Source organism: Chenopodium album, chromosome 9 (genome assembly GCF_948465745.1).
Source record: "Chenopodium album chromosome 9, dcCheAlbu1.1, whole genome shotgun sequence".
In the NCBI taxonomy this organism is placed as follows: domain Eukaryota; kingdom Viridiplantae; phylum Streptophyta; class Magnoliopsida; order Caryophyllales; family Amaranthaceae; genus Chenopodium; species Chenopodium album.
Window position 1 is genome coordinate 63570175 of NC_137842.1, and position 16194 is coordinate 63586368.

A 16194-nucleotide genomic window follows, 5' to 3' on the forward strand; every position below is an offset into this window, starting at 1 on the left:
CAAAAGAGATGTGCTGAATTTATGGAAAAAATTTGCAACTATCAATAACCCCCCACAAACACAATGGGGGTATTTTAGTCTTTTCACCCAAAATCTTTAACAAATAAAATAAATTACAAAAATTGCCCTCACAAGTTGACTCTAATGGCGGCCCTTTTAGCCTTCTCTATATAAAACAAACAGAAACACATTTCTTCTTCCTACCTTCATTCTTTCTCTCCTCCACTTTCTCTCTCTACTTTCTCTCTCTAGAATTTAAAGAAGGAAAAAAAATGGATTTTGATCAAGAAGATGGTAAGAATATGATGATGAAGGGTATTTGGGTAAATGTGGTAGTATTGGTAACAATAGCAATAGCAACAAAATTAGTGTTACAATTATGGTGGAGACCAAGAAAAGTTGCAAAGCATTATTCAAATCAAGGAATTAAAGGGCCTCCTTATAATATCTTCATTGGTAATATGAAAGAATTGGTGGAAATGATGCTCAAAGCTTCTTCACAACCTATGACTCTTTCTCATAATATTCTTCCTAGAGTCCTTCCTTTCTACCATCATTGGAAGAAACTTTATGGTAAGTAATTCCCCCTTTTTATTTTATAAATTTACGTTTCATACCAACAGTCAGTAAGGTTGCGTACATCTGAACCTCCTGCTCTTTGGCGAGCACAGGTGTATATCTTGCTCGCCCTAAAGCAAGAATTTTGTGTTTTGTGTGTATGATCATGTTTTGCTTGTCATGGTTTTTGTCAAGTGGTGGCTAGGGAAGAAAACAAATCTTTCTTTTCTTTTGATTCAAAAGATGCCAAAAAATTGATTTTACTTTTGATTTGAAAGGTTGGGAGGATCTGAAAAATATGATGAAATTCTAATTATTATTGCATCCAACTTTTTTTTTTTTTTTTTTACAATTTCCTTTTTTTTTCACCTTGTTCCCATCTTTGCATACAAAAAAATTGTCCATTTTTTCATACATTTTTTTAAAAATTAATTCTAAGCAATGTATATTGGGTTAAATTTTAAGGGTGTTTTAATTTAATTTGATTAAAAATTAAAATTTTCATGGATCATGTTTTGGAAGTACTACATAGGAACTGTTTTTGAGCTGTCTTCTTTCCACCCTCTCACTTTCATCATAAATTCATTATAACATTATTCTCTTTCTCTCTCTTCTATTCATGTTTCCTAATTTCCTAACTAGTTTTTTATCATCACATATTCATGATCATATAATAAATTTTCTCCTATGTTTTAATAACAACTTAATTAGAAAGTATTATTATTATTATTACAGTTCACATGATTAATGATAATTGCACCATAATTTCGTTAAAAGTTATGAAAATTAACCATTTTATTGGATTTTTTTAAATAGGTGCAACTTACCTTATATGGTTTGGACCGACCCCAAGGCTAACCATAGCGGATCCGGGTCAAATAAGAGAGATTTTATCTACCAAAGCAGAATTCTACGAAAAATACGAGTCTCATCCTCTTGTAAAAAAACTTGAAGGTCATGGTCTCGTATCTCTTAAAGGCGACGTATGGGCTCATCGTCGCAAGACAATTTCACCCATCTTTCATCTTGAAAACCTTAAAGTAAGTTACACTCTGAATTGTACCAGTGCTAATGCACGGAATATATTTTTTAAATTTAAAAAGACGACGTTATTTATTTATTTTAGTTGTTGTAACAAGAAAGATACTATCATGTAAATATGATATATCTATGTTTATTTACATTTATTACAACCCATAAAAATGTAATAAACTTATGGTTAAAAATGGTAAATGTTGAGCAGATGATGATACCCATAATGGGAAAGAGTGTGGCCCATATGTTGGACAAGTGGTCCTTGATTTCGAATTCGGGCAAGGTTGAACTGGAAGTCTCAGAATGGTTTCAAAATTTGACAGAAGAGGTTATTACAAGGACTATTTTTGGAGCTAGCTATGATGATGGCAAGAAGATCTACCAATTACAAGCTAAGCAAATCGTCTTCGCCGCCGAGTCCTTCCAAAAGGTCTTCTTCCCTGGCCAAAGGTATGTAGATTAAAAATGTTGTTGGTACTCGACAGTACTGCTGCTACTGTATAAAACGTACATATACATACAGTAGCAGCAGTACTGTATTGTACAAGACTGATATACTCCCAGCCAAGCACGCTTAACAATAATTATTGTTATTATTAATAATATAATATAGGAAGAGAATTGACGCGTTTTGTTGTTGTTGTCCTTTTTATTTCGTCGTAGATTCCTGCCAACGAAGAGGAACAGAACGACGTGGAAACTAGACAGGGAGATCGAGGCATCATTAATGAAGTTGATTAGTCAGAGGAAAGAGAGTCTATTAAGACGACAGGAGGAGGAAGAAGGAGTCGGAGTCAGAGTCGGAGACGGAGGAGAAGGAGAGGAATGTCATAGGGATTTATTGGAGATACTAATAGAAGCAAGCATGAGTAATAACAATAATAAAAACACAAGTGAAAAAAAGATAACAGATAATGATATAGTAGAAGAGTGTAAGAGTTTCTTTTTTGCTGGGAAACACACAACTTCAAATTTGTTAATATGGACAAGTATACTCTTAGCAATGCACCCTCAATGGCAGCAATTGGCACGTGAGGAAGTTATGAGGGTGTGTGGAGCACGTGATATCCCAACTAAAGATGATGTTTCAAATCTAAAGACGGTAAGTAGTGCTAATTTAAAGTGCTCTTTTTTCGACTAATTTTATTTCCTCTTTTTCTTTTTGTCCGCATGCATATTCTTGTCTAATTCCAGGAAGAAATTAATATAACCATTTTTCAATTTTCATTTTTTTTTAAAAAAAAAACCTTTAATTAAATAAAAGTGCTTAAAACAAAATTAAAAGGACAGTCCTTAATTAGATAAGAGTACGATATTATTAGTGCTTTGTCATTTGGTAATTTGGTTAACAAAAAATTTAAAAGTATTGTAATTGTATTTAATAAAAAAAAAAGTACTTAAACTCTAATTTTTATACAAGTTTTTTTTTCCCACCTATATAATTAGTTTATTAAGAGATTGATTTTGTGGATAGGTTGGATATTCCGAGTATATTACTTAGCTTTGCGAAGCTGATGTTACAATTTTGATTTTATCAAGTATTTCGTATGTTATATCTATATGATAATGTTATTATAAGAAGTCAATAGTTAGGGTGTGTCTTTTTTACAAAATAAATTAAATAAAATATAAATAAAAATGGCACACTTGGCTTATCGTATGGGTTTCTGCCTCTCACGATTATTCTTCAATGGCCATTGTCTTAAATTATTTTTAGTATGGCTTACATTTTAAGTAATTTAATTAGATAATTAATTTGACAAAAAAAAAAAAAAAAAAAAAAAAATCTACTACGGTAAAATAATGTCAAATTTGACAAGGAAATTTAAAATTCATGTGCATTTTGTGTTATTTCTTTAATCATTGTCTCTCAAAGTACAATTGAATAACATGTTTTCTTATTCATGCAGCTATCAATGATAATATCTGAAGTCTTAAGGCTCTATCCACCAGTAGTAGCAACAATTCGACGAGCCAAAACACAAGTAGACCTGGGAGATATTAACATTAAAGAAGAAACCGAGCTCTTAGTCCCAATATTAGCCGTCCATCATGATACCACAATATGGGGCCCGGATGCATCGGAGTTCAACCCGTCCCGTTTCTCTCAAGGCGTGTCCCGGGCTGCCACCCACCCGACCGCCTTTATGCCATTCGGCCTTGGGGGGCGCCAGTGCATTGGGCAAAACCTAGCATTGTTACAAGCCAAATTAGCTATAGCCATGATATTGCAAAAGTTCACATTTGAGATATCACCCAATTATAAGCATGCACCCACCGTTTTGATGCTCCTTTACCCTCAATTCGGAGCTCCGATTATATTTCGGAGCTTGTAGGATCCTAGATCCGACCCTAACCTACATAAATTATGTCCTGCATACAGAGAAAACCCAACAAAATAATTTTTACTCCTTTTACTCCCTTTCTTTGATTTTCTTAATTCCTTTTTTGGTTTGTCTTGATGGTTTGCTAACTTTTTTGCCAAAACACTAACCCTATGTGAAAATATTAGTTGTTAGTTGTAGGACTAACTTTTTTTTTTCCTTTTTTGATATGCTTCTTGTGTCACTCAATGTAATTAAGTATATATTTGTATACATTTGCTCCTGACTGACACCTTGTAATATATAACAAAATGTTTATGTTATATGAGCACTTGGCTCTTTTCATGCATATAAATTTAGAATATTTTAAGAAGTGTTCATATTTCATAAGTAATTATGGTGTGAGCGGTTAGGACAATGCACCACTTTGATCCAAGCGACGATGGAAGTAAGCCTTGAGGTAAAAACGAGTTCAAAAGGAGGACAGATACAATTATCAAAATCAAATTTCGTCTCCATCAGCGCACTTCAATGGGGTACATGTAGAGCAAAGAAGATAAACAAATTTGAACACAACTCTCAAAATCCATTTTATTAAAAGGATATGATATTTCCCCCCAAAAAAATAGTAAAAATGTCAACGCTTATCATGGTGACATACATTAGAATGTCACAATAATACATCGCTGTCAAGGCAAAGGAATAATAGAATTGACAAATAATAATAATAATAATAATAATAATAATAATAATAATAATAATAATAATAATAATAATAATAATAATAATAATAATAATAATAATGTAGACAGTAGTACAGTAGTAGGAGCTAGGAAGAAGCTGATATCAACAACGCGGAAAGCCTAACTGCACACAAAGGGGAACATCAGTAATGAGGACAGCTTATCATGCCAGATGATCAGATAAACTAATTTAAGCTTGTCATTAAAATTATTAACAAGATGCAATTAAATAAATATAAGCACAGGAAAATTATTAGAGGAGGATCAAGGGGGGTGTGTGGGTAGCAACTAATCATCATCAAATACTGTTTTCGGAACGCGACGTCGAAAACAACTCGGATGCTTCAAAATGTACAGGGAAAAAAATAGGTATTGACTTTACAATGAGCAAAGGGGTTGCAAATTGGTGTCTTCAAAATGTATGCAAGGGGCATGAATCTTGGTAAAAGGATGAAACATTGGTATATAAATATTAATTTCATGAGAAAGAAAGTAGGTTTCACATTTTTATTGTTAGGATGGATGACAAAAGAGGAGGCACAGCTATTGTTATCTGATAATGTCTGAAAATATAGTAATATTAAGGAATTCAGTTAGTCAAAAGAGCACATGATGTCACATTATTCATATTTAAACTCATAATTTAAGTACTATTCAGGGAATTATCAATGTGAACCACAGACAAAATTTGGCAAGTTATTAAGAAAGATAATCCTGAAATAGAGGGTATCATCAGCAAAATGTTCTATCAACCACGCGTATGTGTACATAAGGATGTCATATATGTGGCACAACCAATTACCTTTCAAGCAATGCCAGTAGACGTGATGCAACTACTGTATTGAATATTAGTCTTCCGGCTGCAAAACGTTTTAACTGATCATCGTGTACCTGAAGAATTCCAGTGAACATCCTGAATTGGGATTAATAAGAATAGGACTAAACATCAGAGTCATATATTAAGTTGGGATACATGACAATATAAGTGATTCGAGGACAAGCGACAAGTAAGTTAATCAGAAAGTTGTAGCACAAAGAAAGTAGAAAATACAGGTACTATGATTCCAAGGCATGACAATTAGCAGTAACGTACAGTAATTGCCAGGTTTAGAATCAACATCAATAACAAACAGGAAAGAATTTCTTGAAAGATAAAATAACAATTTCGACATAAAGCATAAATAAACAAAGGGAATTACAGTAATCAAAATGCATATATTGATAAATGAGCAGTAAATAAACAAAATGACACAGAGCACAATACAAAGGGGTAGGTTCAGCTAGTTAAACGAGACCCCAAAATTTGGAGCAAAAATGCCAGGGTTTCCATATTGTACAATTCAAGACAATGATCTAGAGCTTCAAAATAGCAAAGTGTTATTTGTCCCCCTTGCTTATTATTAGTTGGAACTACAATATGTTAAGTATAATAATGCACTAGATAAGCACATATACCGATTTTAACAGTGGAAATACCCGTGGTGTATGCCGGAGAGTGGAGCTTTTGATACAACCATGCCATTCTTAATTCCCTTAATCCGATGAAGATAAAGCAGAGAAACAGTTACACTATAAAAACTGTGAAGTTTCTTTCGAAAGCTGGAACACCTTTCCCTACTTTTAAAGCATTTTTAATCATATATTACATCAAGCATGTAGATGATTACCTTCTAGCAAGGAGCAATCTGGAGCATACCGATGTGAACGCACATACTTTACATGTCTAAAATTGATCCAATTGAATATCAAGCTGAATTTTGAGATAGGGACAGCATTTTTAACTTGTAATCCAAAACTATCCAAACCTAAACAACCTGCAATTTCTTCAGTCAGCTAATATCAAATCATTAAATGCCAATTGAGCTGAAGCGAAATATGACAAATTAACAACCAGAATTAGATGAAGACCTTTTTGGTCAGGACTTTAGGACTAACCTGTTTGTAAAAGACAGAGAGTGTCACATATGTATGTTATAATCATTTGACATGTAGTTAACATGACTTTTAAGACAGTTTTCTTTCTCATATTTGTCTTGAGGTGTTAACAATCAATAGAATGACATTAAGTCTATCAATGTTTCATTTTATAATTAATGACTCATTAATTAGCTTATCTTAAAGTGCATTTTCATAATGCATTCACAGTCACAAGTTTATATTTGGAAATTTGCATATATTATCATAGCTGCAAACTTTGATAGGTCTTCTAAACAAATATTTAAAAAGCAGCACCAACAGATTGCGCTAGCTAGAAGCTTAGAAATAAAAAAATTTGGGTTATGAACAATTGAACATGAATTTTCAACCTCATTAACCCGACCTACAAATTACCAGAACCAATACATTTACATTTTACACCCCACATCCGACCTAAGCAATGAGTTTGCACTATATTGTATCCCATTTCCGTTGCTCGTAATAATGCGTTGCTAAGGACCACCCAGCAACTCTAACTGCAGTATACCAGTTTACATGGCCCTTGTACTACAAACTACAGCCTAGAGCTGACTCAATATCCATACAGACCCATCAAAGGAGGTACTACCCAGTGAATCTGCAATCAACAAACATTACCCATTGAGACCAAATGGAGGAAGCTGAATATAAATGACTTCAATCATCCAGTTCTTCCATCTTTCTGTTTCCACAGTGAACTTAACATTACCTGGCAAGATAGCCAAATCTACCAACTATATGCCCTCATGGGACCACGAGGTTTCTTCTTTATTGATTATTCTATTGTCCTTCGAAGCTGTTAGAACTGATTACTAATTGATGGTCCCCAAAAGGCATGTGGCTAGGAGATCTACTCTCTGTCCTACTTGTAAAGAGATTGTGAAATTTTATACATTTAAAGAAAAAAGAAGCATCATGCCTAATTAGCTCCTAATACCTACTTATTTAATTTCTTAACCAAAATCCTAGCTTCATACATCTTTATCTTAACACCTAGCCTACAATGGTCTACCATTTTTAAGGATGTAATAATGAACGTCGATTAAGCAAGAAACGTGCATCTTCTGAACTTTCCGTAGCACTGAGACACTGTATGAGTGACCATTAAGTTATCATTAACAATTACTAGTAAGTGGTAATAGTAAATGCCTATTTGGTTCTGCTGTTTAGTTTCATGTCTTTATAAAAAAAAAAAAAGGCAAACATGTCTGTAGCTTTGATCTGAATAGCTAATAAAGAATCAAGTAAACTACATATTTGGGAGGAAAAAGTTACTGAGTAGGTATTAAAAACAGTTGCTTTTGTACCAAAGAGGCACTATCAAAGACATCAACCTATGACAAATCTACATAAGCCATCAAAGTTAAAGTGTGTCAAAAAAATAAATTCAGCAGTGTCTTCTTAAGTTCTTATCCCTTTGTTTGCCAATATCTTTTCAGATGATTTTACATTAAATGTCATGTAACCTAAGCTAAAACATCAACCAAGATCTTAGCATATGCCAGCTTTCAGCTGGATTCCAAACTCCAAAGCACTATCCTAATCTTCTAACCAAAGCACCTTCTTATTCTTCTGACATGACAGTAGGTATACTCATGCAATGAACTTGGCAAAGCAAACATTAACATCATTCAATTTAAATAATTTCCTTTCAACCACAAATCACTTCTACGAAACCCGACTAATAGCATTTAGAAGTTATCTGTTTCCTTTATCTTCTTACATTGATAACTGCTCAATCTATTATTGCCTCACATTCGTGTTTAGCATCATGTATGAAAATGTGCATTTTAAATTCACTCTATTGAACTAGCCCACCAAATCCATCACCAACAGTTGACATAGAAGGCATCAACTCATCAGGATCCTTTAATATGATGTACTTTAGTTGATTGTACTGGGTCAGTAGATTGCTTCTAATATATAATCTGTTTTTAAACTTGTTCCACCAGTCCCTCTGCCGAATCCCAAATAAAACATCTCAATACAACTGATATTCCTAAAAAGACAAAAGCCTAAAACTTGCTTTTGAGTTTTCCTTTGCGTATTTGTGCAGGAATTAACATGTTTAACCGAGTCCACCAAAAACACGCATACGGCATACATTAAATGTTAGGAACAGGAATGTAACCTCTTATGTTACTTGAAAGTCCAGAAGAAAACGAACACTTCTAGTAGCTCCTGCAAAAACAAAAGAGATCATATTGTTAGAAAACAAATAAAAGACAAAACAGCCCTTGATTTTAAAAATGAAAAAAAAAGTAAAATATCGTACATTCTTCTCGGAGCTATCCAGCTCACCAGCTCATTTACCAATTAGACACATCCACAAATCCCTAGTAAATCCCTTAAATCCATGGCTGTAGATGACCTTTCCGCTTAAATCTTAATACTTTAAGAAACATTGTCTCCTTTGGTAACCTATGGCCAAAGCAATTTAACTGGCTTTGTCTAACCTTAATTTAAGCCACTTTGTCGGGCTTTTCTAATTCTCTTCCTATGATTGGCTGTCACCTGTTTTTTAATCTGTATAGCAGCACCAATCTCAGAGGGGCTGGTACTAGGCTACTAGCTGCTAATTTATTTCAAAATGATAATGTATCTTTTCTAAGAAATAAAAAACAAGACTTTGGATTTTTATCAGTGAACTTATGTATAAGAAACCTTAGTGCTTGAAACTTACTTCCATTAAGATCACAGCATTGTACAAGATGTTTCCATGTCAATATCACCATGATTAGCTGTAAACAACTAAAAAAAACATTAGACTATTAAAAAAAGCATAATTAACAAGTTACAAATATACAATAAAAAAATACATGATCTCTGCACGTACGCGTGGCCAAGCATATATATTACTCATATAATCATATTGGTTAAAAAATTATATATAGGGGTATCTCCTTTAGACCCAATCATTACAGTATAATACCAAACATGAACAAGCAAAGAATTATGAACTCCAGTGCAGAGCAGCAAATATTGGAACAGCAGCAACAGTTCTAACAGACATTTCAACTACCAACCAGAACAAATATAATTGTTTAAACCTTAGAATTAATATAGTAATACCTTAATAGGTCCCCAAGTCTTCTTTTATAAACAAATGTGCCAATACTTTTTTGCTTCACCAAGGATTGTCATGTTATCTGATAATATTATACAATAATTTGCCCAAAAGTTTTCTAAGAGAGTGTCAAAACTCAACTAAACAACAAGAAAATAATTCCTATATGGCTTCCTGGTCTCTAAATCAGATGCACATTTCATTTGTCTTCTTCTTTGCTTGCCAGTTGCTAGCAATTTAAAGGGAATCTCTCTCTCATGTGACCAATGCCATATTTCTATCTGATAAATGGGTGTTATCACATGGTTCACCAATGCCATAACCCCCGTCACATAATTACTCAGTGTGCGACATAATATGTGATACTCATCTATTTCGGAGTTATTTGATGAAGGTGAGATGCTTCATACAAGAAAACACTCCAATTAATAAGAAGAGGATTGGGAGAATGTTAGTCAAATTCATATGTACAATTTAACACCAAACCAAACAATTCCAGACATCAAACATCATAGGCAATGACTCATGATTCTGCAACCAGAAGCATAAGCATAAAATTCTTCATCTCATCCCTAGAGTTAAAGCTGTTGAAAAGTATAACAGGCAATTGAAGCTGTTAAAAAGTGATGAACTAGTTTGCCCACAAAGTTGTGTAAAACAAAATAGGTGCAGCCCAATACGAAAAAAGTTTAGTTTGGTTCACAAAGCCACACGAAGTTTAAAGGATCTATGCCGTGCCTAAATCAAAGCTAGAAAATCTTCCAGTTCCTAGTGTCAGTTAAAAGAATTTGCTGAAGAATTTACTGCCTAAACATATACATGTCATAACTAGATATGTTCCTCATTATTTGGGTTAGAAAGCTCCAAATGATGTCTCTTTACTCATTTATGTCAGGCAACATACATCTAAACTTCGGTAGACTTTAATAGCATGGGGTTCCTGTAAAATTGCATCAGAATCAGTTACCTTTGGGTAAAAGATGCAGCAACTACATAGAGTAAAGATAGAAGGCCAATGAAAGACTGGCAAATGATAGCACAGATCATTAACTTGAAAGAACATTAACCAGAGTTGCAAAAAAAGAAACCAGGTAGCAATGCAAATAAATTTCCAAACCTCATCCATTTATTCTGAATACATGCTTTCTTAAGTTATTTCTATTTCTTTCTCCCAAGGTATCCCCAATTCCTTAATTTTCTTTGTACTTGTAATCCATTTCCTGACTCAAGAGGAACAATAAAAAGGGATAAGGCTTTAAGGTTTAGGCACCTCATGCCAGAGAATGTGTAAAAACAAACTTCTGTGAGCACTAAGGCTGGTTTAAACCTTTGGGTTCATTGGCACTCTTGAGCAAAATTTCTCAACTTTCATCAAAATGAACACAGCCAGCAAGCATAAAACAAGGGTAAAGACTAGGAAAAAAAACTGGGATAACTAATATATAAGCAGTGTTACTAAAGCCATACACAGTAGGAGAATATAAAACTTCATATGATACCATTTAGTGTGATTGCATTTACCCAAGAATTCAAGTCCAGACGTCCAAGTAAGCCTAAATTTTCTCATTAAAAAAATCAATACGAACTAGAAACTTCTGTAATGTAGAAAAGACAAGAATTCACCTTATAAGAAAGACTCTTTCTATAAAAAGGACCAAAAATCAATTGAGTACATTGGAACGTTCATAAAATTATGAGAAATTGAATACTGGAGCATACCACTGTTACCAACATTCTACATGAAAGTAAGAATTTGGTTCAGTGGATAAAGGCTTAAAGCTCGGCTAACACCCAGAGATTAAGCTCAAACAGCCTTATTATACAGCTAAATGGCATAATTAACTTACTTCACCAAACATTTTTATGCCCACTGAAAACCCAGAGGAAACATGAATTGGCAGATAAAATCATAGCATTCACTCAACTCTAAAAATCACATTTGTAGTTTTATACCTTCACATTAATTATCCTATCTATGCTACAGAGTCAAGGACCAACAGCTTTCCTTTACTTCAAACAGGCCGGCTAGCTCAACATACATAGGCTATGTTCACTTCTACTTCCTGTGAGTCATACACAAATTTTAGATGCAAGATCTGCATCCCTACTATTGCCCTTGCTTTTAAAAATAAATAAATGTCATTGTTATTGGAACTTATTCCAAATACTTTTAAAAAAGCATGCTGAATATAAGACAAGTTACTGTTCACAAGCTCAGCAAACAAATGAGAAAACTCTTTTGGCCCCTCAGCATCTATCAAGATGAATAAGCCTATTGGGATGCCTAAAACGGCAACTTACCAAAACTTATCTACAAATTAAGCATTTCCTTTTTGGCCACCATAAAATAGCCCATAAAAGTTTCAAAACATACAGATAAAGACTAAAAGATCCTGACTTCCATTATGAAAGCAAAAATGTAACTATATGCATGCACTTTATAACTTCTAATCGCCAATTCAATAACAAAACAGGATGCTGAAAGTCAATCATTCATTAAATATAGTAGCAAAACCCTCTTCTGAGGTAACTATTTCTCTAAGCCAGGCCCATATCTTTTTTCATTTGAAGAAAACGTCACTATCGAAATTGTCTTATTAACTGATCTAAGCTGTCTCACCGTTAGAAAATTAAAATGAATAGAAAAGTTCTCATTAACAATTGAGCACGACAGGCTATCCATTGAGGGATGTTTATGATAGTCTACCTTAAAATAATAAGCCTCTTGGCTCTTTCAAACAATTCATGGTGCAGTTACAGCTTATAGCAGTTAATAACGTCATACATTTTTGAGATAAAATAAGTTCCTTGATCAACAAATGTTTAAAAAAACATATCCTACAAACTTCATCTCCAATAATCAGCCATATATGACTTGGATAGAGTGAGTTAGGAGCAATATGAAAGAATTGGGCTTACAGGAACACATAGCACTAGATAGAAAGGCATGGAGGGAGAGTATCTTGGTTGACAGATAAAATTTTGGTTCATGTAGCCGACTCTATCATTGAGCTTATGGCTCTAAGCCTCTGATAATGTTGTAGTTGTCAGCCCATGATAAGCTTATAAAGTAAAATAAATATCATACATATCCCTTCAAAAATGTAAGCTAGATATATGGGAATATCTGCTTCGAGCCTAACAAACAAAAATCACTAAAAAAGTAGGAATCCAGTTAGCACCATCATACTCTCTCTTCAAATATTGTAACCAAAATAATTTGACAAGTCCTGCTTCATGTTTCTCAGATTATGAAAATAGAAAAAGCAATAAAGATTAGTGATCTCTAGCATGATCTCCATAGTTCCTGAACCATCATCAAAAAAGTCTGAACCCCATGAGAAAACAAGTGTAAAGTATAGACAACAGTAAATCACCATCAGAAGCTATGTCATCAGCCACAATCTAACCTAAATAACATTTGTTATCAGATATCCTCTAACTGCTCAGAGAGTAATATCTTTAAATGTCCCAATTCAAGAAAACAAGTCCCTCGATCTAACTGAAATCATTGACATGTCAGATTGTCAGGTACAAGAAGCGGCTCTGTCTAAAATTAGACTTCTTCATTGCAATCAATAGAAGACAATGTTTTTGTGGGATTCTGTAAGGCATTGGGCATAGAAGAAAGGCACAATAGGAATATTTATTATGACTCAGTTAGGGGTAGCTTGAGCAACAAGAAGAGGGGAGCTAGTCCATCATAGATGAGTTTCTTTTTTTCTTTTTTCTTTTTTCTTTTTTTTTTTGGGGGGGGGGGGTGGGGAGTATATTGATGAGAAGGTTTTTTTTTCTTCCTATTCTTAGTGTAAGCATGGAAGCCAATTAAGCTGAGATTGTATGCTCTATTTTTTTATTTAATTTCATCAAATACAATCCTTCAAATCTCTTCTTTTTCATCTCTATTTTTTCTGCATATCCAATCTATAACAGGTCGTCAAACAATAAACTTCTTCAATGCGATCACAAAAATACTTGGATCCATAATGCATTTACATAAACAAGTCAGCAAAATTAGCCACCCTTGGCAGTCAGAATATCCATAAATCAACAGCACGATAGTCAGGCTATGGTGGACACTCCTGAATCCTGATACATAAACTCTAGATCCCACCATCTACAGTCCTAAAAGTGTAGTTATCAGAATGACATGCACCTAAAAGATCCTTCCTTCCAAAGATAGAGAATCCAGTACACTACTACACCCACAAACTCAGTGTTACAGGTTAGCATGACCTCATGCCCTATACCTAAAGAACCTACAGACTACAGTCACACCATCAATCAATATTCAACCCACTCTGAAAAATAAACCCTCTTTTTGGCATAAAGTCAATGCAAAGAGCTAGGATCAGCCAGGCAGAAATAGGTCTTTAAGCCTAAGAAAACTGCATGAGACAAAACCTGCAACTATAATGAGGGAAAGTCCACTGAGTCTTTTAATAATGCCTTCAAAAAGAAGCATTAGAACTGTTACTTAGCTTCATATTCACTGAAGAAGCATTGGAACTGTTACTCAGCTTTATATTCACTAAAGATTCAGAAATCTCTTTCTTTTCAAGCATAATAACAACCCAATCGATAACCATTCAGCTCCATACCTCCAATTATGTAGCACAAAGAAACTTAGAACCTCAATTCATAGTTATGGAAAGCCACCATTTCATACACCTGATTCCCATACCTTTTTAAGCCCTTTTCACAGCCTGAAAATGTGAACTATTATTTAAGATGAGTGTAAATTCAGATTTGAACCATACACCCCCTCCCCCTCATGCAAAATCATAAGTTACATTGGCATTGTAGTGGGACATCTCTGATATCTGCATTCCTCACCATTCAAAATATAGAGAGAAAAAGAGAGAATTAAATATAAACAATGGAATGACATGTGAATTCGTCAGTGAAAGAATGTTGATTTTGTTAGAACTGTCACAGTAAATGTTAGGTCTTAAATCTCCAGCAAACTCTGAGTTCTAAACTAAATTCTAACATCTTCTTATTGGCTATAGCTCCACATATGCACAGTTTATGGATTAAAGATGAACAACTGAGTAGTAAGGCTTAGGTTGTTACACTTAACAGATAGAATGTTCCTGATGCAACAACCAAGATGAATGTCCTGAAGCATGTTGATCATCAGACATCACAATTTCACAAAACAATTCCTACTATGACAAAAACATAACAAGCTCACAAGGCCTTAACTATAATGAGAGGACGTACTCTCTAACTTACTACGAATGCTCATCCTTCCAGAGTGAAATTGAATAAAAGCTTAACCTAACCCATTCTCCAAAATTGTAATTTAGTTGCTTCTCATTCCAGAGTAAATCAACTATGAAAGTACCATGTATCAAAAGCAAACCAAAAAAAAGGGTACACTAGATTCATATAATCATTAATCATAGACATAGCATTCATGATTTGTAATATCCAGACGATGTGAAGTACATAGCTTTATAATCATGTGACAATAATTGCCTTTCTAATAAAGCTGCATACAAACCAACTCAACATTATAGTCAATGATTTGATAAGTGCCTCACAACTGTCTCTAAAAAACTGATTTTAAAACTCTACTAAATTTGCCAGTGGAAATTTCATCACATAAAGAGGAATGCTCCTGCTATTGCACCACATACATTCTGCCAACAAAATACATAACTTCATCACATAAAGCTCTCAAGACTCGAACCTTCATTCCGATTAAACTACCCACCCCTCCCCCAATCCCAAAATGTAATCAACACCCATTCCACTTTACCAGTCCCAAAAAGAACTCGAAACTTCCATTTTCCCAGTTTACACACTTCCAATTTATCACTCTATAATTTACCATCAATTTCAATATTTCACTCTACGTCTAACCATCAATCAACGTGCCTATTTCGAGTGCGAATAGAAGTTCAGGATAGAAGGATCTCAGGAAGTATAAGCTTCTTTTCCTTACAAAATTCACACAAATGACAGAAAATCTTTGAACTCTAAACTTGATTAGGGTTACATATCCACAAAGACTAGTAATTTCTAAACAATTTCCCATACCAAACGAATCATAATTCTTGACAATCTTCGTATCCTCAATACTCTAAATCAAAACTAAAATTCGATCATATCAATATTCAGCATATTTACTCAGAATCAAATCAATCAATTTTAAATAGAAAAATCATCAACAGCTCTTATAACTAATCCTCAATTCATTTTACAATGCAATTACATACTAGTAATAGATTGATAGCAGCAAAATCAAAATTAATTTTAAGCAACTAAATTACAATTACGGATTACAAATTATTACAGATATCGAATCAAATTAGGGCAAATTATGACTAGAACACTATAAAATTGAAATGCAGAAAATTAAAATTAAGATAAACAAGAAGAATCGTACCTAAGCATTTTGATCACCGATTGTTTGCCAACTTTTTTTTTTTTAATTCTTCGAAATTTTCTGGAATTTATCATCGGTCGACTTAAATCCTTAATAGGCGGTAAAATAAAAATT

At 33.8% G+C, this 16194-nt stretch overlaps 1 protein-coding gene and 1 long non-coding RNA gene across 5 annotated transcripts; one reads left to right on the forward strand and one right to left on the reverse strand.

The window, feature by feature from the left end:
* The first annotated feature begins 226 nt into the window (after nucleotides 1-226).
* Nucleotides 227-4221, forward strand: LOC145560111 (cytochrome P450 734A1-like). The gene is made up of 5 exons (XM_081621374.1): nucleotides 227-573; nucleotides 1375-1598; nucleotides 1802-2043; nucleotides 2257-2695; nucleotides 3504-4221. Exons 1-5 carry the CDS (start codon nucleotides 273-275, stop codon nucleotides 3927-3929), a joined length of 1632 nt encoding a protein of 543 aa, XP_081477500.1. The 5' UTR covers nucleotides 227-272; the 3' UTR covers nucleotides 3930-4221.
* Nucleotides 4222-4691: 470 nt separating this feature from the next.
* Nucleotides 4692-16177, reverse strand: LOC145560112 (uncharacterized). 4 transcript variants are annotated; one of them, XR_014093088.1, is made up of 6 exons: nucleotides 16081-16170; nucleotides 9300-9357; nucleotides 8748-8797; nucleotides 6328-6474; nucleotides 5463-5551; nucleotides 4692-4784 (listed from the first exon to the last, which is right to left on the reverse strand). It is a non-coding gene; the product is annotated as an uncharacterized LOC145560112 (long non-coding RNA). The 4 variants fall into 4 exon arrangements; XR_014093086.1 differs by having other exon boundaries at nucleotides 5463-5573; XR_014093087.1 differs by having other exon boundaries at nucleotides 5463-5573; nucleotides 9300-9367; nucleotides 16081-16131.
* Nucleotides 16178-16194: the final 17 nt, after the last annotated feature.

Excerpts from the sequence above, each read along its gene's own strand:
- LOC145560111 (XM_081621374.1), top strand. The coding sequence starts at position 273 with ATGGATTTTGATCAAGAAGATGGTAAGAATATGATGATGAAGGGTATT. Across the intron at positions 1,599-1,801 it reads TTCATCTTGAAAACCTTAAA|ATGATGATACCCATAATGGG; the intron begins GTAAGTTACACT and ends AATGTTGAGCAG. Across the intron at positions 2,696-3,503 it reads ATGTTTCAAATCTAAAGACG|CTATCAATGATAATATCTGA; the intron begins GTAAGTAGTGCT and ends TTATTCATGCAG.